The sequence below is a fragment of the Anabrus simplex genome, chromosome 1 (assembly GCF_040414725.1).
Source record: "Anabrus simplex isolate iqAnaSimp1 chromosome 1, ASM4041472v1, whole genome shotgun sequence".
In the NCBI taxonomy this organism is placed as follows: Eukaryota; Metazoa; Arthropoda; class Insecta; order Orthoptera; family Tettigoniidae; genus Anabrus; species Anabrus simplex.
Genome location: NC_090265.1, coordinates 599069552 through 599095773, shown reverse-complemented (window position 1 = coordinate 599095773; position 26222 = coordinate 599069552). Strand labels below are relative to the sequence as shown.

The window sequence follows — 26222 nt, the reverse complement described above, 5'->3', positions numbered from 1 at the left end:
CTATCACTATCAACATTTTCATCCAGCATTTTGTTAATAATCACTCCTACTCCATTCTTTGCCTCGCCTCTTCCACTCCAGCATAGGGTGTACCTTCTACTCATCCTCTTCACTCCCTTTCCCCTCCACTTGACCTCACTCAGTCCCATCATTGCAACATTCTCTTTCTCCATACATCAATCAACTCTTCTGATTTTTCCATCAGGGTCACAACATTTATTACTCCTACCTTCATAATATTAACCACTAGTTGCCCACTTATCATAGTTCCCCTAGCACAATAACTGCAAGTTACTTTTAGTAGGGTACATCCTAACATTTTGCAAGGCTGATAATCACCACCACTCATTTTAGGCTATTTTAGAGCTACTGCCAGCAATCATTCAGGCCACTCCTTACATGGGAACAGACTCCCTTGCAGCCACCCCTAATATGGGAAACAAATGCTACTGATGAAAAGTGTACTCATACCATGACGAGTATAACACCAAGTGTGAGGACTCAGCCATTATAGCATGGTAGTTTGTGGTCCCGCCACTGCAAGCACTGCAAGTGATTATATCCAAAATGTGCTCCAGTAGTCCGGTAATCTGGGTATAGAAAAGTGCGGGAGATTTTACTGTGCAAGATATTTCAGTGAATAAATTTAATTTTCTTTGCATTCAGTTCCTAAACTCAGTTCATTGTGTGTTGTGTACTTCAAGCATGTATGATTAATTTAATAGTTCAGTATGCCGTACTGTTTTGTGCCTGGCTGTAACTCAGGCTATGGTAGAGTAGTTGATGATATGTGATTTGTTTTCACCACCAAAGGATAGAAAATAATTTGAAAAATGGACCAGAGCTATTCCACGGAAGAATACTGAGTTAACGCGAAATAGCAGAATTTCTCATGTTCATTTCTCTGATGATTTGATAGTAAAATCAAATAATTTTACAATGAATGGTGAAAAAGTGGGTATCTCTCGTGTCAGAGAGCAGTGCCTCACATTTTCCATAATTTGCTGAAATACCTTTCAAGTGAGATTAAGTCCGGTGAAAGTCCCAACAGGAAAAAATAACCTAGACACCATGAGGAAAAGAAGAAAGGAGGCTGGGAAGGAATTTAGTTGTCACTGGGTGAGAATCCCTACCCATACCTCCTTTGGATTTAACACTGAATACTATATTCCAGTCAGTTAAATGTTTCATATCATTTCCTGTTGAAACTTATGTTTCTAGTAATGTTTCCTGCCCCGAGACTAAAAAGGTCTTATCTTTGCTGATCTTTCTAATCTATCATGAGTAAACTGACATTGGGATTATCTGTTTGAAGTGTGATTTTGTTCACAGCAGCAACCTCCCTGAAGATATTTGTATTATCTGTAAGGGAAGGAAAATTCTGGTATCATTACATAGGGGTCAATGTCCAAGTAAATTTCAGAACAAAATGAGAGAAAAAAAAGTTTATATTCATAGTCACAACAAAACAAACACATATAAAGAAGCACAGAAACAAAATTATAAAATATTAAATGCTGGATACACTAATTGGCCTCCAATGTTGATTGGATAAGGTGTTTAGTCACAAAAGTTCATTGACGTCAACACACTGATGATTGAAAACTTGTAGTGATGTAATAACTGAATTTTCCAGTCACCATGCATAGAAACAATGTACAGTGTAACCTCGATTATCTGTTCCTAGAAACAATGTTTTTCTGGAGTCCTGTGAGGATCCTAATTAAATTATGTTTTAAAAATTCTGTATTACCCATTCCTCAAAGAAATTATTTTCTGCATCAACTGTCCAGAAATTTCAGTCTCATTAATGTTACATCCTCACTCAAGCATTTTTTCAAGAAGCAGTATCTCACAAAATGATGCCTACATCATACCCATGGAATTTTACATAAACATTCTGTCATTGTGGTAAACAGAGCAAGTACCGGAAATGCGATCAGCGGTGAACTTGCTTAAGGTACCATCTTATATCAGATTCACCTGGTATTGTTTAGAGAAACAACATTAGTCATAAAGCAGGGTGGCCACAACAATTGAATGAGACAAAGTGCATTTAGACAGCTTTTATCAAGCTTCAAGGTAGGTTTAGGCATGAAGTGCATAACACAAGAAAAATTAAAATTTTACCTGAAAATTTAGTCAGGATAGGTTTTGCTGGTTAGAGATGACAAGAGAAGACAATCGAACATACTCATAAACATTTTAACATGGTTTCAGGAAATTTTTTATTCTTGTGCTTGAAATAAATTAAGTATAAACAGATATGATCACATAAATAATATATTCTAAGAATTATCCATCAATTACTGACAGTAACAACTTTTAAATGATTAAAAAAAACATGATTCACAAAGCTGTTGTCTGCAAAATATGAAAATGCTGGAATTCATCATTGCAATAGATTACCAATATCCCTTTCAGACCTGAAAGAAAACTGGCAGTGTGAATTTTTGTTTGTACGTCAAAAACTGACTAAAATGCTCTTAAATACATATATTTTTAGTTTATTCTACAAAATTAAAATTAACATCTGAAAAAAAGCACCCGCACAATTACCTCAATGCATGTGAACATACATATGTACATGATCAAATGTTCTATTTTCTAGTGGGGAATAATTTAAAACAATTAAATCTTCGTTCAAACACAAGTAAACGTTACATTTTCTACATTGAAGAGGAGTTTTGATATTATTGCCCTTTTGGCAGCAGCAGCTTGTCAACAGACCTGAATGAAATCTGGAGGTGTCAAAACGTCAAATACTTACTAAAATGCTCTCAAATACATGTTTTCACAGTTTATTTTACAAAATAAGAACTATCGGCTGAAAAACAGAACCCACACAATTGTGCGTGTCAGGACTTCATTCACTACTTGCAAAAAAATAAAAAAATAAAAAATTCATCTCAGTACATGTGAATATGCACATGTACATGATCAAATGTTCTATTTTACAGTATGGAACGATTTTAAACAGTTAAAATCTTATACATTGAAAATTACAGGCCAGTAAGTTTGACATGCATTGTATGTAAGCTTTGGGAAGGCATTCTTTCTGATTATATTAGACATGTTTGTGAAATTAATAACTGGTTCGATAGAAGGCAATTCGGTTTTAGGAAAGGTTATTCCACTGAAGCTCAACTTGTAGGATTCCAGCAAGATATAGCAGATACCTTGGATTCAGGAGGTCAAATGGACTGTATCGCGATTGACCTGTCTAAAGCATTTGATAGGGTGGATCATGGGAGACTACTGGCAAAAATGAGTGCAATTGGACTAGACAAAAGAGTGACTGAATGGGTTGCTATATTTCTAGAAAATAGATCTCAGAGAATTAGAGTAGGTGAAGCTTTATCCGACCCTGTAATAATTAAGAGGGGAATTCCTCAAGGCAGTATTATCGGACCTTTATGTTTTCTTATATATATAAATGATATGAGTAAAGGAGTGGAATCGGAGGTAAGGCTTTTTGCGGATGATGTTATTCTCTATATAGTGATAAATAAGTTACAAGATTGTGAGCAACTGCAACGTGACCTCGAAAATGTTGTGAGATGGACAGCAGGCAATGGTATGTTGATAAACGGGGTTAAAAGTCAGGTTGTGAGTTTTACAAGTAGGAAAAGTCCTCTCAGTTTTAATTACTGCGTTGATGGGGTGAAAGTTCCTTTTGGGGATCATTGTAAGTATCTAGGTGTTAATATAAGGAAAGATCTTTATTGGGGTAATCACATAAATGGGATTGTAAATAAAGGGTACAGATCTCTGCACATGGTTATGAGGGTGTTTAGGGGTTGTAGTAAGGATGTAAAGGAGAGGGCATATAAGTCTCTGGTAAGACCCCAACTAGAGTATGGTTCCAGTGTATGGGACCCTCACCAGGATTACCTGATTCAAGAACTGGAAAAAATCCAAAGAAAAGCAGCTCGATTTGTTCTGGGCGATTTCCGACAAAAGAGTAGCGTTACAAAAATGTTGCAATGTTTGGGTTGGGAAGAATTGAGAGAAAGAAGAAGAGCTGCTCGACTAAGTGGTATGTTCCGGGCTGTCAGCGGAGAGATGGCGTGGAATGACATTAGTAGACGAATAAGTTTGAATGGCGTTTATAAAAGTAGGAAAGATCACAATATGAAGATAAAGTTGGAATTCAAGAGGACAAACTGGGGCAAATATTCATTTATAGGAAGGGGAGTTAGGGATTGGAATAACTTACCAAGAGAGATGTTCAATAAATTTCCAATTTCTTTGAAATCATTTAGGAAAAGGCTAGGAAGACAACAAATAGGGAATCTGCCACCTGGGCGACTGCCCTAAATGCAGATCAGTATTGATTGATTGATTGATTGATTGATTGATTGATTGATTGATTGATTGATTGATTCTCATGTAGAGTAAGAGTTTTACTTTCTCGGTCCTTTTTGCGACAGCACCCAGCACTCCTGCATGCATTGGCTGTAAGGAAACCTAGCCCGCACATATGTGCGTATCAACATTCAAAACCTCATGGTATTACGTACGACGTTGAAAGTTCACAATTTACGTTTGCTACACAATCTACACACTTCATAGATTATATTCTGATATTCAGTAAAGCTTCTAGATTAATATGAATGCAATAAATAAATACTTACTTTAGGCATTACTGCTTCCTGCCATATTGCTAATGAACTGTATTTTTAAACTCTTCTTCCTTCCCCCTGGTGGTCAAGTACTAAATAAAAACAGCTGAAGTACATGCTACACATCCCGCACAAGCACTGTAGTCTGGTCTAGCGCAAGAAAACGTCAAATAAGCTCAGACATAAATAAAACACGAACCCGCACCACAATTGTGCGTACACGGTCTGAAAGGGATATAATAGGCCTACTGCCTGCTGTCATTTCTTGATGGATGCAGTACTTTTGCATCCATCTCTTGGCACAGGCCAGAGTAAAGTGTAGCTTCCACCGAAGTCCCAGTCAACATCCATGGCTCTGACAATATGGAAGTTGCTGGGGTATGGGTAGTGCTGAGTAATGACATTCAGAGTGCGACTAGTGCATCTGAGTGTTATGAAAGGTGCTGCTCATAGGGTCAGTTGTGCTGCAACAGTACTTTCTGACCCAGTGAGGAAAGCAATGGCAAACTACCTCACTCCTCATCTTGCCTAATACGCCTCATTTTGGTGCTGACATTGGTTTTTGGGGTTTCCTTATAACCGCATAACCTTTGGTGGTGCTATTTGAGGATCCAACCAGCCTCTGGGCTGATGACCTAACAGACGATTATCTGATTATTACCACAAAAGTGCAAAATACATTTTATGTTCATGCTATAAACACCATGCAAAGGTAAACTACCTAAAGAATATTACTGTACTAAAATGAAGTGAATTTGAGCAGGTCCACAGTGTTAATCATCTGCTTATCATAAATATTACATTCCAGGTACTCGCGCTAGTCGTGCTATCGCTGATACCATGGCCAGGACCAACAGTATTCAAGATATCCTGCCCTAGGGACCATGCTTCCGTTGTCAGAAAAATTGTGCAGAAGGTAAAATAATTAAATACTGATTCTAGGACAAGTTTCAATAATTTTCAATTGACAATTATTCATCCTATGTCAAAGTTAGAAGATACATTAATTTTGGCATTCAGTATTTTGAAACTGCTTCAGTCTATTTGTTTGAAGCGAAGGTACCTCTACTCTTTTCTAACATTAAATCATTGTCTTTGTGACACAGAGATTCAAGAAGAGGAGGGCAATTTGAATAGAAAGAAATTGAAAGAGGGATCTGTGATCTAAGTCGTTGGCATCTTTGTGAGGTACAAATTGAAAAGCAATGTAACTTCAAGTTCTCTACTCTGTCAAACATTAAATATAACAAATAAAACTCTATATCATACCTGAAAAAGAAACCTATTAAACAAAGAATAAAAAATGCACTATTAAACAAAGAATTACATGTTTCGTTCTTGAAAGGATATCATCAGATTCTATCAAATCACATTTTCTTCCTCAATTATTTATTGTAATTTATTATGGTTTACAAATGTAGAAACATTTGATGGTTAAATTCTATTCATACCCTTTAATATTTGAAAGTTATAACTTATCTTAGGGAAGTGCTCAGTAGTACATCCTTTCTCCTAGCCAGTTTAACATAAATGTTTCTACATTTTAAATATTTTCACCAATTTATAATAATTAATTGAGAAAATAAGGTGTGATTTGATGGAATCTGATGTGGTTCTTTCAAGAATGAAGCATGTCATTCTTTGGTTAACGTCTTTTAATTGGCATTGGACAAAATGCTCATTAGAAAAGTGCCATCCATAACACTATTAAATACTTCCTCGAGGTCTAGGAATGCGAGATATAGCTGACAGATCCTCTTATGTTATTTTTCAAGTAGGATCTGAGTAGCATAAATTGCATTGGTTATGCTACAATTTTTCACAAAGTCTTCTTGATTCTAGGCCATTTTCATCTGTTTATCCAGAGTGAGCTTGAAGATCTTCATTGCATGGCTCTAAAAGTAGCATTGATCAGTAACTGGCACACTCAATGGGACCTCCCTTCTTTTTTTTTTTAAAAAAAGATGAAATACTGTGATGCACTGTTGCTAGTCAGTCAGAGTTTGCCCTACCTGGTTGAAACCAGTGTCAACCAGCCTGCTGCTGCTGCATCCCGTATTTGAGAGCACCATGATTCTGCCGCAAGTTCATCTAGGCCCAAGGCAGCATCTTCTTCTTCTTATTGCCTTGTCCCACTTACTTGGGTTCAGAATAAGCCCAGTTTTACATCCAGATGCCTTTCCTGATGCCAACCTTCCATGTAAGGATGTATTCATTATTGCGTATTTCTGTGGTATTTGGTAGTGAAGTATGTTGTGTATGAATGAGTGTGTTATTCAGTCCCCAAGGTAGAACAATTAAGCAAACATGGCTAAAATCCCCAACCCAGTTGGAATTGAAGCCTGAAACCTCTAAACTGAAGGTCTCTTCAGTCAAGGAATTAGAATGGTGTTTCCTGACTTCATTTTCTTCAAAGCAGTCTTGACTTCAAAAATGTGCATTTGTTCAATAAGTCTGACTACGGCCCTGGTGTTTATGATTGGTGGATGGGAGAATTACTCGGTCAAGATCTTGTCAAATTAGTTTCTTCAGTATTCTCCTGCTTTCTTTCAATCTAAGAGCAAATTGTCCATTTCATCGTTAATTAAATTGTATTTACTGAAAGATCTTCTGTTTGTTTCATATGGTATGCCTTTCACATCTCAACACCTGGCAAGGATGTAGTCAATTTGTGTTACCTTTGTGCCACTGTATTATCTACTATCCACTGAATGTGAAGTGCACTCTTAGAACCACTTGATGTTGATGACCAGATCGTATATGCGAGGATTCACTGACCATGATAATTCTTCTCTCTGTATCCATATCCATTGTGGGCTTCTTGATATTCCTCCCTACATCCAACATGTCCATTGAAATCAGTGGCAATGACAGGGTAGTCTTCAGAAGGCACTTTGGCTAAAGCATAAAAGATTTTTTTAAATACTGATGCAAAATCAAAATAATAAAAATATACAAAATTAAATTATGTTAATTTCTAAGTGGCACTGTTAAAGAAAATCATAGAACATACTGTACTTGAACATTTTTGTTCTGTCATTTATATTCTCCTATAATTTACAATTAAATTGTATTTACTGAAATATCTTGCAGCATTTAACATCTTGGCAGGGCCTGCAGTACATTACAAAGCTACCCGGGCAAATTCTGGGTATCTGCATATAACAGCCAAGAGCATTTGCAGGCAGTCCAAGGGTTAACAAACTACTGTACTTGATTTCACTTTCCAGAATAAAAATAGATAAACATAGTGCAAATGAAATTTTATTTGAAAAATATTTTGTTTCACAGTTAACTTATATAATATTTTAGTAGAAATTAATCATATTTTCAAAACACTTTAAAATGTGTTTTACAGGCCGTGAAAATGCACATACAAAAGTGCAAGCCTTCATAAGTGTTTCACATAATTTCACTATTGCAAGACGTATCCTTGATCATTACGGGTAGACCTGTTTGGGAGATTTATTATTCATCTGCAACATATACAATCTTCGGTGATGGTGGGGATGGTGATGATTATTGTTTCAAGAGAAAGTACAAGTAGGCAACCGTCTTCTATATAACACTAATCAGAGAAAGAGAATGGAAGGGACCTGACACTTCAAAAAATGAAGGTATCAGCTGAAGAAAGACAAGCCCTTGGAACCTAATAGCGTTGAGGTCAGAAAAGAACAAGAGTTGACCAAGGGAGGTTGGATAGGATAGATGAAGGTGAGGAGCCTGGTACAAGTAAGTGGAAGCAATGCTAGGACTCAGCTAAGGGCCCCGTGGCCGCCAAACCCACGCTCTCGTAATCTATAATCTTTTAAACCCACGCTCCTAAGTTAAGAATGCCTTGGGCCCCTTTTAATCATCTCTTATGACAGGCAGGGAATACCATGGATATTATTCTACACCCATCCCTCACCACAGGGGGATATACAATCTTCATCAGCCAGTCATCATACCACTGGACTTCAAAGACAGAACTGTCAAACTTCACTGATAACTGATTTGATATTCATTTAGCTTAAATGAAACATGCAATTCTACAGCTTAAAAACCAGAGAATACCCATAGAATCCCATCTTAAATTCAGAAATAAAATTGTTGTTAATACTTAACCTGAATTGCTGAAATGAAATGTGCAATATACTGTGCTGTGTATGTCAACAATTTTCTTCTGCTAGTTTCTTAGTCTTTTCCTTATTTTATCTACAGTCAAGTACAGTTATCATAGTCTTTCTTAATTAACCATTTAAATTTAATAGAGAAATTGTTACAGAAATGGATTCCAGTGTTGGAGAAATATCAGGTGCAACTTCCTGTGGAGTGTCCATTTCATCCTATCCGAGATATATACTGGCCACAGCAATCTGCCAAACAGCAGCATCGACCATCTCAGTGGACTTGTGGGATCTGTGGAAAGTCATTCTATGAAGAACGCTTCTTAGATATGCATTTTGATAACAGACACAAAAGCCAGATAAATATGGTAAGTCTTACATATTTATTATAGGGTAACACTTCCCAGATTTAGAGATTGACTATACTGCCTATACAAATATAATTTGTACCGGCTAAAAGTGTGTAATAGAAAAATAAATAAAACAATGTATTAAATTTTAAAGAAAAATATGTTTTCTTAAAAATACTTATTGATGATTTTAAGGTAGAAAGTGCAACGTCACTAATCAAAGACTTTGGTAGGTTGAATGTCTTGAAGAATTCAATAAATACATTTTTGAGGAATTGTACTATATTCAAATATTATAGGTCATACTGCTTTTAATTATTCAGTATCTAACTGCAACCAAAAATATTTCTCCATATTATGTGTATCACCACAGTAGATAGAAACATCTGTCTGGAGGTAAACTGCAAGGCGTATCCTATGCTTGTTAGTCTGTAATTTCTATAGTAAGGAATCATTTAATTTTCTGTGCGATCACCACATACAGCAACATTTGACTAGCACACTGAGTACAAGAGTTTATAGTGGTATGAATCTTCATTCTTTAAATTGATACCAACCTTAGTTTCTGGAGAACTTTTGGATAACATTGCTCAAATGTCTAATACGGTTTTAGTATATTTTAAACCAAAGCTTGGACTGGTCAGTTTGATACCTTCTTGTTACAGGTATTCACTACTGAAGTAGGCTTGCAATATGTAAGTCTGCATACATGTAGTCATCTATAAGAATTTCAGGTCCCATCATACCCTGACTGTTAGAATTGTCTGAGCACGATAACTTGGCCAAGCCGGTCTATTGAGATTCCTTGTTCCATTATGATTATACATATATGCAACATAATGTTACAATCTTCATGATACTATAATGATACATTAAGTGGCTACCATCACTAGCTGACACTAGTCAGACTTTACAAAGGTGAAAAATGAGAGTATCCTCCTAATTCAATACAATAAATATTCCGTCATTAGACGGAGTAAACCGTCAATACGGAATGATTCTAATATCTTGTAACTAGTCAGACTTTCAAAATGATTGCTCCCGAACAAAATTTGCATGTCACTATTGTGTTTTCATTATTCTGTGGATAATTAATTCAAAATATTTATTAAAATTAGGAGAATGGAAATGCCTTAACCCCTTCACTGTCACATGTTTATCCCAGCTCCATTCTCGACCATATAACCCATGTGGGTGGGCGCGGTAAAATAACATTCACAGTATCCTCTGCCTGTCGTAAGAGGCGACTAAAAGTTAGACCAAGTACTCTCACCTTGGGAGTGAGGGTTGGTGACCACGGTTCTGTTAGTTGAGTCTGGCATTGCTTCCACTTACTTCCCCTCTGAACTTTACTTTAGATTTGTGTTGGTTAAGGTAAAATCTATCAATTTGATTAATTTTGGGTGGAGTCCAAAATTTCTTAAGATTTTTCAATACTGAAGGTCTAAGGATATAATCTATAAAGGTTTTCTTATTTATTACACTAAATTAAAGTCAATTTATAAGTTGATTTGTATCAGTTTTCAATTAAGCATAATGGAAGTACAAAGTTCTACATAATGCAGAAAATGTGCAGTCATATATTAATTCATAACACGTAAGATTTGCAAGTATTAAGGTGTAACATCCTTAATTAAGCTGGCTGAAAGCCCCATTTCTCTTTTGTTCCAGGCTGAAGATGCTGTATGCTTAGCCGATTATTGTGACATCATGCGATGCGAAGTTCTCATGACTCAAGAAATTGGTAGCTCTAGTATAGGTGATCCCACACACATGAACACTGACATTGAGATCTGGAGTGAAGCCACAGCATATAGAACAGCTCTCTCACCTTCGGGACCAAGAGATCTAGCACGTGTAGTACTTCGAGGAAATCTGTTCCCCACTGAACGTCGCTTGCAGCCTCCACCCGCCCAGTCACAGAACCATCACTGTCCACGAGTTGCAGCCCCTAGTGGCCAGTCTCCTCAACCTCCAGGAGACGCAGAAAGTAATGCCACTGCTGATGTGTGCGACAACAGTAATTTGGTTGATTCTGCACTTCCCCCTGCTGATTATAAACAACAACGTCTCAGTGAGCTCCAAAAACTTAAGGCCAATTGCAAACCTGAGGAACTTCAAAAGCTGAAGCTACGTTGTGAGGCATGTTATTTAGCCCTATGCATTAATTTTATACCATAGAATGACAACAGCCATTAGAAAGATATCTTGCACTGGTGATTTCCATAGGAGATATTCCAAAATTCTTACTAATCATTAAGAGTAGGATTTGAATTAAATAAGAAGGTAACATTGAACTTTCTAAGATCACTGATATTGTTTTATGAAATGATATACAGTATATCAAGGTAGAAACACATGGTAGGACAACACAATGACAAGAAGGAGCAATAGAGAAAGAGACACAGGCTAACATGAAAACAAAAAAGGACAAGGCTGACCTCCATATCTTCATGCATCATCATCTTCAAGCAGGTGGGCTCCCTCCTCATCTATTTCAGTTCCTCTTCATCCATTTCTTCTCACTCCTTATGAGCTCTGTTCTGTTTCCCAGCTTCATCAGGAGATTGCTGCTCAATGAAGAGCCATCTTGAGAGATCATCAGTCTTGACGTGGGAAGTTTGGGATAAGAATAAATCATAATAAACACAGGAAAAGGGAAGAGACAAAAAAATAAAGATGAATAGACTGAGGTCTGTCAAGATGACCACTCAGTGAGTGTTGAAGCCTCTTCTCCTGATGAAGCTGGGAAGCAGAAACAAGTTTGTCACGGGCTGAGAAGAAATGGGTGCAGAATAATTTTGGGATTAACAGAGAGAGAGCTTTTCTATTTGAAGACATCAGACATGAGGAGATTCTCCTGTTCTTTGTGTTTCCATGTTTGTCATCTTTCTTATTGCTCTCTTTTTTTATGATGACCTGTTATTGTGTTGGTTCTATGATGTGTTCTTATTCATATTCCTATCTTTCTCTATATTACTTGATTTGTCACTTGTTCATTCCTTTCTATTACTGATATTGTTTTATAGCTGATATTGATTCTGAAGTTCTTAATTCCATCACATAGTTAACTACAGTATGTACTGTAATGGTTTAAGTCATAAATCAGCTGCATCCAGTCAACACTGTGGCATATAAAGTCCATTAAGGACCTTAGCTTGTCAAGACAATTGCTGCCCAATTGATAGCTTGCAGATATTGGAATGTCTTATACTTGCATGAGAACTTTTTCAGCCAAATTGCTTGGCTTTCTTGACTGGGAAATACGTTACACAGAAAATGTTAATTATGAAGCAGTTTTTGAGAATTCTAGAATTTATTTATTTATTTATTTATTTATTTATTTATTTATTTATTTATTTGTTACATATGCCTATAAAAGAGTTGCACTTAAATTATAAGAGACATTACAAAATATATTATTATAATAGGTAATGCACATTAGAAAAATCACAGAATAATTAACAATGGTTTAAAAAAATTATATTAATGAAAATTAGAAAAAGAAGACAAAAATTAATAATAGGTCTTTAAAAATTTGATCTGTAAAGATCAGGATTAGATTCCATCTATGTTGCTTATTGGCTACTGATTCTAAATATGAGAAACAGCTAAATATTTATATGCAGGCACAGGCAATACTGACAGATCAGGTGCATTTAAAAATAAAATCCCGAAGTTTACAGACAATTGATGTCCATAATTATGTATAATTGGCAAAGAGATTGTATAATGAATTCCATTTCCTTTTCATAAAATATTGATTTTTGTGAAGATAGCTTAAGTATATTCACTGAAGTAATTCAGTATATATAGTATTCTTTTTTTTTTTTTTAGTCTGGTAGAGACATTGAGATATCTGTCATAGTTTTTGAATAAGTCATTAAATGCAGTACACATCCTTATTAAGGGTGAATTTTTATGAATTAATATCTAGGATAAGGGATTGTAAAAGTATGTCTGGCTATACAAGTTTGATTTGCTTATGGTGAAATGTATTGTGGCTAGCAGATTGCCACTATCTATAATGCTATTTATAATTTTGTGAACCATAAAAATCTCTTTTGAACATTTTCAATTTCAATTTGTAATCTCGCATCCATATATTGGATGCTTATTCTAATTTTAACCTCACAAGTTATAAAGAACACACAGAGTCTTAATGTTAAGTCCTTCCCATTTTGTATAATGAAATCTAGTTTTGCTAAGTGCTGCATTTACAATTATTTCAATATATGAACTGAATGATAGGTTACTATTCAATATAACTCCTAAGTCATTTACTGATTTGACTTGTTTTGAATTCTACCTGTTCATTAAGTACTCACACTAAAAAGGATAATTCACCATAAAATATGTCATCAGAAAGCATTTGCTGACATTACAAGTGCTTTATTGGTGATTCTCCACCTGTAGATATTTTCAAATATCCCTGTTCAGAGAAATGCAGTCACAAATGTGTGATACCTCTTTGTACAACTTAAGATTTTGATTTGATTTTTGATTTGAAGATCAGCATATATGAGGAATTTGGAATTTATCACAACATAATGGTAAATCATTTATAAAAAACATAAACAATAATGATCCTGAATTTGAATATGGAGGTACACCTGAATTAACACTGAGCACTAAAGATTTGATCTGATGATATGTGAAAAACTGACTTATGTACACAGTAGATAGGAGGTGATCACATTTAGCACAGGAATGTTAAGTTCAAATCCGGAAAGCTTTCTGAGAAGTACACTGTGATCAATCTTGTCAAACACTTCGTAGTACTTCAAATTTCACTTTAATACTTTTGTAAGCTGGTTTCCATATTTCTTCATGGTCAAGTCACATGCAGTCAGACCTGAGATTTATGTTAGTCATTAGTAAGATTTTCTGCCTCTCTAGTGTAACGGTTAGCACTATTTAAGAATAGCAGGAGGGCTGGTATGTTGTTAAAATGGTATATGCTGCTCACCCCCATTGCAAATGTGCCTGAAAAGAGCTGCACCACCTCAGGATGAGGACACAAATTTAATTTACTCATTAGTAAGATTAGTAATTAGGGATCCAGACTAGACTTCACAAGTGGATTAGCCAGGCTTACTTCCGGTACTTTGGATACATAGCCAGAAGAACAGATGTTTAGTTTCCTTTTCTTTACACATACTATAGCATATTGCATTTATTATCATGATCAGTAGTACCGGTACCCAATTTGTAGCCTATACTATTTATTACCACCACACATATTTGAAGGAAAGTGGATTCATAAGTGCAATTCTTGTTAGGACTTAAAGCTTAATAATAAAGAAATAAAGTTATTATAAAGCAAAATGAAAAAATAAATTGATAACGGAAAATAAATAAATAAAAGAATGAATGAATGAATGAATGAATGAATGAATGAATGAATGAATGAAAATAAATAAATAAATAAATAAATAAATAAATAAATAAATAAATAAATAACAAGCAAGTTGGCTATGCAGTTAGGGTCGTGTAGCTGTGAGCTTGCATTCAGGAGATGGTGGGTTCGAATTCCACTGTCAGCAGTCCTGAAGATGATTTTCTGTGGTTTCCCATTTTCACACCAGGCAAGTCTGTTCTTGGTAGACTAGAGAGAAGTGAGGAAGCACTGTTGGAGGACTTCATTAAGATAAGTTCCAAATTTCAAGTATTTATGGATTTAAACAGAATTTAAACATGTATGATTATATATTTCTAAATATTTTTGAGTGTGATTTGATAGAATCTGATTATGTACTTTCAAGAACAAAACATGTCATTTTATTTATAATTAAGTTTTAGGTATAATTTTATTATCATATGTTTTCTTTTTCAGGTAGTTTCTAGATGTATTTATTCATAAATTAATTTTGACACGCTGAAGTACCTAACAGTTATCTGACTTACATAAACATCCTGGCTCTTAATGTATGCTGCCATACATTGCCTTGTCGCAGCTTGCCTACTATTAAGACATACATCTTTTTAAAGGGAGAGGAGGATAGATCGATAATCTGGGAGTTTGTTTCCAAGTGATAGTAATTCAGGTGCCTGTAAAAACTGGTGTTCCTGAATTATATATTTATACAGTGTGAGCCTCAGTCGGTTTGCCGCCTGACCCGTACAGACTGCCCAGTGATGTCATGGTCACAGCTAGTCTGCAATAAGTTTCTGTAGAACGTACAGCTTGATTGCTTCTTATACAACAGTCATTGATTGGTTTAGTACATTTCATGGCTTCTGAATAAAGTGTTGAACAGCATATTTTTGTATGCTTTAGATTTTTACTGCAATTTGCACCAAAAGTTTGAAGATTCTTGAGGCTAAATTGCAGGGAGTGAACCAGAATATCAACACATGTTAGAGCACTTGTCTACAGGCTGATGGAGAGTATTTTCAGCACTTACTGGTGGGGGGGTGTAAATTTTATTGTTTTTTAAAATCTGTTTTTCAATCTGACTATCCATTCATTGAAGCTGATGGGTTTCCTATGGGTGAATGGGAACAGTGTGATGGTGACCACATTCTCTTTTACCGACATGTGGCGTTCAGGAAGGATGGTAACCTTTGCGGGCCTCGCCTTGTATTTCCTTCATTGCTTAACATATATTTGAACCATGACTTGTTAAAAGGACTTAAGTGCAGTTTTTTTAGCGATTTTGAGTTAAGTATCAATACCAGGTCTACAGACCTCAATACACAATGTTATTTTAAAACAACTTTAGTCCTGGAATCCTCCAGTATAATATTGAAGATACTTTTGTACTTTTCTGAGATGAAGTGTTAATAAGATTTAAGAAAACAACAATATCACTGGAAACCATGAAACCTTCTGTCTCATTTTCTGAGAAGATAAGCTTCAAACCTATTGACTACATGGATACCGAGCTCGATAGCTGCAGTCGCTTAATTGCGGCCAGTATCCAGTATTCGGGAGACAGTAGGTTCAAACCCCACTGTCGGCAGCCCTGAAGATGGTTTTCTGTGGTTTTCCATTTTCACACCAGGCAAATTCCGGGGCTGTACCCTAATTAAGGCCACGGCCGCTTCCTTCCCACTCCTAGCCCTTCCCTGTCCCATCGTCGCGATAAGACGGTGCGACGTAAAGTAACTAGTAGACTACATTGAGTTCAAATACTCTGCAGATGAAAGGTTGTGTAGTTACTTCTCCATACATCAGCAGTCCTGTTTGTCGTACTTTCAGACTTGCACAGCCAGGAGTACAGGTAAAAGTTCTTCCAAAGACTTTAGCATACCCACAGGGCAGTGTTTCCATCAACACAAAAAATCTAGCTGATATTCAACAGGTGCTACCATACATTCCTTGTGGTACAGAAGAAGACACATTTTATCAGGAGATTCTGCAGTGCAACAATGAAGACAGAGGGTTTTATTTAGTGACGAAGACTAATGAAACGTTCATGACTTCTCAAGTAGTTAGCCTTTGATGTCTTAATACCTTGCAAATGACAACATTTTATACAAACCTAAGAGACCTAAGTACTTTTACCATTTGTCACATGTCTGTAAGAAGAGTGTCTATGTCACTTCAGTGGTATTAATATTTAAAAACAGGCATAATGAAACTATTTACCTGTGTATGGTTTCAAACTATGTTATATACTAACAATATTCAAGAATGAATTGTTATAAGGAGTTAAGTCCATGTACTTTAAACACTTTAATCTGTATGTAAAATTGCATTAAAATTAAAGAACTTATATCCTACATGTTATACATTACAGAATGAATCATGAGAATAGTGCAATTTACAAGAACAAAATTAACTGGTTGATAAATAACGTCTGTTTTATATGTCTCTTAAAATTAGGTTCTATGGACTTAACCCCTTTTAACAAGTCATGATTCATTTGATGTTGTTGTTACTTGTCAACCTGAGAGAGTTACCAACTTCTCAAATCATTCCAAGATGATAATGTAAAAAATACTCCTGCAGGTAGTACCTGTTCTCAGAAAAAGTCTTACAAAGTAAAAGTCAGTGTTGTTTTATACACTTTACAAATACAGGAAGGAAAAAATTTAAAGCAGATGCAAAAATGTTTCTTGACAGATGCTCTCTTACCTAAAAAAAAATAACAACATGGGCCATACACATAGCATCAAATGGCTTAGCTATCTTCCGCAAAAAACAGGCAAAATAAAGACTTGGTTCTAAAGTCAAATGACCTTTGTAAACTATACTCCAAGCTGAAGATCTTTGTAGATATAGACAAACTCTACAATGATTATGTGATTTCCTTTTAGTATTGGTATAAGCGGATAGATTATGGTATATCCAATATGGTCACTAAACACAATTAACTCCAGTAAGTAACATATACTGTAGATGGAGACTTTACTCAAACATGAAAATATGAAAGAACTTCTAATCCTAGTATTTGTGTTGTTTATTCTAGTTGTTAAAGTGTATGTAAACATATTTAGTATAATGGGAAGCCTGTAAACAAAGGAAAAATAGAATGTCACATGATTTTGTTAATAGTGAAGTGTAAATTTGCTATAATCTGCAATATAACTTCTCGGTGTTTGCTGCTGTTTTAGGAACTAAAGAGGGAAGAAATTCCATAAATTAGGAGGGAAAATAATGCCAAATACTAATGGGAAAAAACTGTAAAGGCAATTGGTTATCTTATTCTATTTTAACATCTGTAATTCAATGACTGAAATTATTTGTATTTAATATTTTTCTGTAAATTAAGGTAGCCTTACTACACAAACACACTACAACATTTCTATAAGTAATACTTAATGCTAAAACTTTATTATCATTTTAAATTACTTTAATGTATTATGATAGTAATTAATAAAAATACGGTAATAATAATTATTATAATATCTAGGCTACTGTATATATCTTTTTACAAGTTGTTTCACGTCACCCCAACACAGATAGGTCTTATGGCAATGACTGGATAGGAAAGGGCTAGGAGTAGTGAGAAAGCGCCCATGGTCTTAATTAAGGTACAGCCCCAGCATTTACCTGGTGTGAAAATGGGAAACCATAGAAAACCACCTTCAGGGTTGCCGACAGTGGGGTTGAACCCACTATCTCCCGCTGTATATATCAGTGTGCAGTATCTGTAATGAAGGAATGCTTATTTCAATTCCTGGTTTTGTTAAACGTAAGGTGGCAACCCTAGTAGGCTATACACTCATGAGCAAAAATTAGTGATAGGTGCTGTAGTGGGAAAATAGTACTGTGCTTGGCCCGGAGAATGTAATAGAAGGGTGTGGCACGTAACAGCAAAGATTTCAGAACTCATATGGGCTGGATGAGTGACCGGACTACAGATGGGTAAGACACGAGATCTCATTGCATTTGATTGTGACCACATTGTCAGCGTCAGACGTATGGTCACTCTATCTCTGAAGTCGTGCAAGCACTGGGCTTTCTTTCCAACTGCCACCGTATCAAGAGTGTACCACAAGAATATGGATTCAGGCAAAACCACCACTGCCAGGGTCATCTATCATCATGTACAATACATTGATTGATGACAGGGACTGATGTCGGATCATAAGAGCAGATAGACGGGCCACAGTCCAGCAGATTACTTATCAATTCAATGCTAAACGATGATGTGTGAACAGCCATACACCATCCAGAATCATTTCCTTGCCATGGAGTACAGAAGCAAGCTTCCCATGGGGATACTTCTGTTCAACATCCGTCACAAGGCATGGCTGACATGGGCAAAGGAACACCATCATTCGACCCTTGAAGCATGGAGAAAGGTTCCCTGGAAAGGTAAGTTGAGTTACTAATTGGTACATTCCAATGGATAGGCAGGAGTGCATTGTCAACGACATGAGGCAATGGATCTATCTTGCCAACAAGGTACACTTCAGGCTGGTGGTGATGGTATCCACATACGGGGACTGTTTACTTGAGATGAAATAGAACCCCTGGTACATCTGACAACATCCCTCACCAGCAAACATTACAGGAACCTGCTGGCAGATCATATTCACCCCTTTGTTCACTTGTAGCACCCTGAAGGCAACCTCTGCATATAGCAAGATAATGCTCCAACCCATTTCTCCTGAACTGTGGCTGACTGGTTCGATGAGCACTCCACAAATGTGAAAATGTTCACCTGGCCTCTCCAGAGCCTCGATCTCAATCCAATCGAGCCCATCTGGGATGCTATTGAGAGAGATGTGCATACCCTGGACCCTGCTCTGACCAGTCTTAGTGGATTATGGGAGGCTGTGCAGCCATCATGGATCAATATGGCTGGCTCCCCAACACTTCCAGTGTCTTGTGAAGTCCATGCCATGCCACATCACCACCATCAGCAAGACAATGCTCCAGTCCATTTCTCCTGAACTGTGGCTGACTGGTTCGGCTACACGCTACTAGCCAGATATCTTTAATTCAAGTGCTCATGAATGTATATTCTTGAAAGAAAACATAATGAAAATCATTAAAAGTACTGTCAATTGGGGTAATTTAGCCATTTAGCCACTTAGGTGAAGTGGATCATATCTCACACAAGTCCGACTCGTTGGCTGAATGGTCAGCGTACTGGCCTTCAGTTCAGAGGATCCCGGGTTCGATTCCCGGCCGGGTAGGGGATTTTAACCTTCATTGGTTAATTCCAATGGCCCAGGGGGCTGGGTGTTTGTGCTGTCCCCAACTACCCTGCAACTCACACACCACACATAACACTATCCTCCACCACAATAACACGCAGTTACCTACACATGGCAGATGCTACCCACCCTCATTGGAGGGTCTGCCTTACAAGGGCTGCACTCAGCTAGAAATAGCCACACGAAATTATTATTATTATATCTCACACGTGCGCTCTTCACATGAACAGAGAGAAGTTTGTTGTTGGTTTGAAGATTAATAAATTATGGCCAAATTTTCCCAGATTTGGGATAACTTCAGCCAATGTAAGTTTAATATAGAAGATGAAGTTATTCTTGTACATACAGTAGATAACTTCGGCATTTTAAATCAATAGGAATGAGTTAACGGTACAAAGCTATTGCAGCAAAGTGCAAGACTTACGTGGGAAAGCTTGACCAGCTGAAACCATGGGTAGAAAGGAGTCATAGGTTATCAGAAATTAAAGGTTGTGTAAAGTGCAGTGCTACATTCATCATTTCATTAGCAAGGAAGAATGAAAGAAATTTGTTCACAGAATTTTAAAATTTATTTTGCGTGTGCATATGCTTCATTTCAAAGTAGTACATTTTTAATTTTGGAAACACGTGGGTTTGAACTCCACCGTTGGCTGTCCAGAGAATGTTTTCCTGTGATTTCCCATTTTTTCCATTTTTACTTCCAGGCAAATGCTGGGACTATGCTATTCATAGGCCACAGCCAATTCCTTCCACCTGCTTACCTAGTTTCATTCACCATTATTCATTTCATTAGCTCCTCAACTAATGTTGGCATCGGGAAGGGCATCTGGGCGTAAAAACATGCCATATACAATTTAATCTCACCCCTTCCCTAAACCCATATCAGAACATGGGACTAAATGGTAGACATATATACATTAAAATTGTTTTATAGAAATCAATTTTTCTTAAATGTGCCCATTAAATATGCTACACAAATTAACACCTTGACAGACCTGCATAGACTGATGAAACACATATGTTCTGAGAATCACATTCATTTCAGATGCCTTCTGAACGGAAAGCCTCCCATTTCAAATTTCATTTAAAGCTCCCTCAGTGTAGATGGTTGCAATTTTGGCAAGGATGGCCTCCACGTATCGTTTTGTAATTATATGACATGGCCAAAGTTAGCTATGAAATTAACACAATTTTATTTAAAAGTTATCATCACAGTCCTATTTAATATTTCCACAAAAGATTTGGAGAATATATTTCCTGACTTAAAATAAGCCAAGATTGAATACAGAATGCAAAACAGTCATTGCTGCTATAGAATAACTGCTTGTTTTGCACCAATACAGACCACAATTAAATTCTATTCTAACCAGAAGAAAAGACTGAAAATGTGAAAACAGATATTGGAATATCCTTCTATTGGCTTTTGATTGCACTATTCAAAATTAATGTCACTACTAATTTCTAGATAGCAGCTGAAAATACGTGACTTAGAAACAGAATGGTTGAAGAATTCCCTGGCAGACAAAGTAAACACAACTGATGGTATTCCCTGAGTACAGTTAATCATCAAAGTCAGAACACAGGCAGCTGGGTGGAAAAGCAATTTATGAGGGCTATAAATAAAGTAGTGGCAATATTGACAGAACACAGTATTTAATGAACTAATAAGTGCAACTGTATTAAATTCCTTCAATGTAGTCACCCGCAAAGCCTACCTTTTGCCAAATGTCGGGAAGCCGTTGGGGACCATTGGCAAGGCGTTCTTTGATGGTGACAGTGACGGAGCATCATATTGCGCAGAGTACATATGCCACATCTGGAAATTGGCGGTCTCGGAGGGGTTCCTTCAACTTCGGAAACAGGTCAAAGTCATAAGGACTCATGTCTGGTGAGTGCAGAGGATGTTCCAAGACCATCCAGTGCCACCGTTGCAATAAGAGCTTGACATTGTTTGCCACTGTGTATTATCATGCAACATGATGGGGTGATAGTCTTACAGTAAACAAGAATGTTTGCGCTGCAAAGCTGGAGGCAGATGTCGCTCTAGAAATCGGCAATAGTAGTCTCAATTATCCTGTTGGACCACTTCCAGCCTTCAACGACTGGCAACATCACCCACAGCAACTGACTTCTGGGAGAAAAAAGAAAACATTTTTCCATGCATAGTAAACATTTAATAAGTAACATTCTCAGTAAACAGCCAAAACTCAAACTGCCTTGCACAAAATTACCATGTTATACAAGAATGACTTTCTAAGCACAAAGTTGGTAATGGATACAAGACATCAAGTGCTTAAATTCAGGCGACAGATTCTGTGAACAGCCGATTCTAAGTGGTTGAAGGTACTTCAGTGAGTTAATTTACTGTATTTACCTTTAAAACTTGAGAGTGAAATCAGTATTTTTTTTTTGTTTGTAAGTAAAGTTGTTCATTACAGTGTTCTTCTCTTTCTGTTGTTGAGTTTATTTGATTTCCAGTCATTTGTATCTGAAAATTATGTGACAAAGTCTGACTAGAATTTTATAACAGTATTCAGAAATCTCTCTTGCATCCTCTTAATTGATATGGTAATTCATTAACATGAGAATTATCTGTTTGGATAAACTTTTACCATGAGATCTATACAATGCATGATGTAAGAATGTACTTTTTCATTTCTTGCAGATTATAGTTAGAGACTGCATAGCTGGTTTGTTGGTTAACCTTTCCATCCAAGATTTTAAGGAAGTTGAAGGTATGTGTTAGTAAATAAGTAGGCTGCAAATTTGCCCTTTTAAAACAAAATATGTTCATACATTCAACAGCTCAAAAATTGGCCATCACAGAAAATGATTTTCTTTCAAAATACGGTACTCTTGTTTGAAATTCTGCAGGTGGTAAGATTCCAAGTATAATCTCTTCGGCCAATGACTCTTCAATGTTTAATCCTTGTGTTTCGAGAATGTATAAAATTAAGAACCCTTCTTTGTCAGCCAATTTTTGTGCAGCTGAGTGTACAAGAAATGTAGCACCTTTCCAGTGTATTTTGACTCATAAATAGCATAAACAGACCGACACCCCAATTAAATTAATAATATATTGTGGTTCCACCTATTCAATACAAGAAAACTTATTAATGCAAGGTTACATTATAAGTCAATCACAATTGGGACCGGTTTCGACCTTTAGTCAGGGTCATCTTCAGCCTGTCGTTCAAAAGGTGCAAGGTAAAAATTCACTGGCAAATAACAAGAGAACGTAGAAAACAAAAACTTTTTTCACATGACGAAAGTTCAATATTGTATAAGAAAGATGCACTGGGTATTCAAAAGTCTTATCAAAAGGTGCAAGGTAAAAAAAAATCACTAGCAAATACTACTTGCTTTACGTTGCACCGACAAAGATAGGTCTTATGGCGACGATGGGACAGGGAAGGGCTAGGAGTGGGAAGGAAGTGGCCGTGGCCTTAATTAAGGTACAGCCCCAGCATTTGCCTGGTGTGAAAATGGGAAACCACGGAAAACCATCTTCAGGGCTGCCGATAGTGGGGTTCGAACCTACTATCTCCCGAATACTGGATACTGGCTGCACTTAAGCGACTTGAGCTATCAAGCTCGGTCACTAGCAAATAAAAGACGTAGAAAACATAAACTTTTTCACATGACGACAATTCAATATCACATAAGAAAGATGCACTGAGTATTCAAAGGTCTTTTAAATCTTGATGTGAAGATTAAATAATTATCTCGATGGTGGATCTTGTAGTCATATGTTTTATAGATTAAGAAGCTAATAGCTGGTTGTTATTGTTTTTACACAGAAAAGTTGAAGTTAAGCACCAGTGTGAAGAGAAATAAGTGCAGTATTGGAACAATTGAGTATCATAGACAACAAATGAATGTATCACTAAAATGAATGCTCAAAGAGTTCTTAAGGTGGTGAAGTGGTCAATCTGAAGGTCAAGTCATTCAACCATATTTGAGAATAATTCTCAGTTCAATGCGCAGATAGAGACAATTATAAAAAGTAAAAATCAATTTATGAGGTGGATAGGAGTATAAAGGCATGAGAAAATATAATATAAAATTTCACTTTGTAAAGAGTTTATGACATGCAGTGTGGGATAAGATTTGGAAATGAGTACAGTAAGAAAAAGGAGATGGCTTAGCAATGGGCTCACCAGCCTCAGGCATCTTGACAGAGATCTATCTAAACTAATAATAATAATAATAATAATAATAATAATAATAATAATAATAATAATAATAATAATAATAATAATAATAATATTAGAAAAAAATATATATAATATATATGTAAATATAAATAAATTATAAATTATAAATTATTATTATTATTGTTATTATTATTATTATTATTATTATTATTATTATTATTATTATTATTATTATTATTATTTCACCAATATCCTCTTTTGGGCCAGATATGTTGATGATATGCTCATTATTATGAATGAAGAAATTAACACCACAGATTCTATACTTCTACTTCTCAACAACATTGACTCTTATTAAATTTACTCTCGAATCCAAAACTAGCAAAGCTATACATTTTTTAGATTTAACTATCAACAGACATCCTTCCTCTTTATCCTACAAAATTTTTAGAAAACCAACACAAACAGCAACTACTATCCGACAAGATTCTGCGCACCCACAAGCACATAAATGTGCATCTTACAATAGCTTAATTTTTCGTGCCTTTAATGTCTAAGAATGATTTAAAAAATGAATTGGATACTATCCATGCTATTGCTAAATCTAATGGCTATAACAACTTCTTCATAGATTGAATCGAATCAATTCAAACACCATCCCAAGACCACCTTAACAAAAGAAAAACTGAATGCATAGGCATTTTCCACCTTTACTTTTAACAAAGATGTTTATAAAGTTACCAACATCTTCAAAACACATAATGTTAAAATATCTTTCAAAACCAACTACAGGAATATTGATCTCTTACATAACTCTACCTCGATCAACAAATCTAGTGGGTTTTTTTTTTTTTCAAAAATCAGGAGCTTACAGATTTAAATGCAACAACTGCAATTCCTCATATATAGGCCAAACCAGACGTAACTTGAATATTAGATATTTAGAACATGTTAACGCTTTAAAATATAACAGATTCTTTGCTGTAGGACAGGATATACATGATTCTAAACACACTTTCTCTAACATAAAACAAGACATACAAATAATTGAAATAATAAACAAAGGCCCTCTTCTTTCCACAACCAAAAATTGTTTCATCCATCTCGACCAATACTTCAATCCCAATTTCAATTTAAACGACATTTCAGAAAAACCAAATATTTTTTCGATTTTCTCATTTTCATTTTTAAAAATGTTTCTTCTTTAAACCCAAATACAATTTTCCATGCTTTACATAGTTTCCATCCATGTCTTTTGCCCCAATTACCTCAACCACCTGACTCAACTTAGATCCACTCCCCTTTCCTCCTTTCTTTCATCTCTCTTTCATATCTACTATCTTCTTTTTTCCCCCTCCTTTTTCTTACTCGTTTCCAAATCTTATCCCTCACTGCATGCCATAAACTCTTCACTTCTTACAAAGTGAAATTTTATATTATATTTTCTCATGCCTTTTTACTCCTATCCACCTCATAAATTGATTTTTACTTTCTTTAATTGTCTCTATCTCCTCATTAAACTGGGAATTATTCTCAAATATGGTTCAGAACGACTTTACCTTCAGCTTGACCACTTCACCGCCTTACGAACTCTTTGAGCATTTATTTTAATGATACCTTTATTTGTCATCTGTGATACTTAATTGTTCCAATACTGCACTTATTTCTCTTCAACGTTTTTGCATAAACACAATAACAACCAGCTATTTCCTTCTTAATCTATAAAACATATAACTACAAGATTCAACATCGAGATAATTATTTATCTCCACATCAAGTGTTACGAAAATTTGGTTATGTTTATTTGTTCTTGGCCTCAAAAATGGTGGACACTGGCAGGATATCAATGTTTACTTGGACTCGGTGGTGTGTGAGGCCTGATGGGACATTGAAGACAAAAGCGGGATGTATAAAGGCAGATGCCATGTGTATGTATCATGTTTTGTGTCGTGTGCAATAAATAGTATGTTCTATCTTTGTGGTTAATACTAGTTCAGTGAATTAGTCCCTTAACGACACAATATGGTGACCCCGACGTGATAACGCGTACAGTAAGAAAAGTTGCGATAGAATACAGTACGTAAGATTTCTTTTGTCAGTGAAAAATACCGGCACACGACCATGGAAAGGTTAGTGAAACAACGTAAACCAAGAAAAATACCGGCACACGACCATGGAAAGGTTAGTGAAACAACGTAAACCAATTCGGGCGTCATTTACAAAGGTGTATAACGAACTAATACGAAGTTTAACTAGTGAAGTAGTTGAGCTGGAATCGGCACAGAAGATGCTGATGAAACTGGAGAGGTTAAGTGCTAACCTTTCCCCACTAGATGAAAAAATATTAGAACTAACATTGGAACA

General features: G+C 36.0%; 1 protein-coding gene across 1 annotated transcript in view; it reads left to right on the top strand.

Moving 5' to 3' along the window:
- LOC136870812 (uncharacterized) overlaps window positions 1-26222 on the top strand; it is a 91507-nt gene that overhangs the window by 43069 nt on the left and 22216 nt on the right. Inside the window, exons 2-5 of the mRNA XM_067144939.2 lie at window positions 5434-5541; window positions 8893-9102; window positions 10756-11226; window positions 22367-22436. Of these exons, the coding sequence (XP_067001040.1) occupies window positions 5434-5541; window positions 8893-9102; window positions 10756-11226; window positions 22367-22436 (859 nt within the window). The remainder of the gene's footprint in view (window positions 1-5433; window positions 5542-8892; window positions 9103-10755; window positions 11227-22366; window positions 22437-26222) is intronic.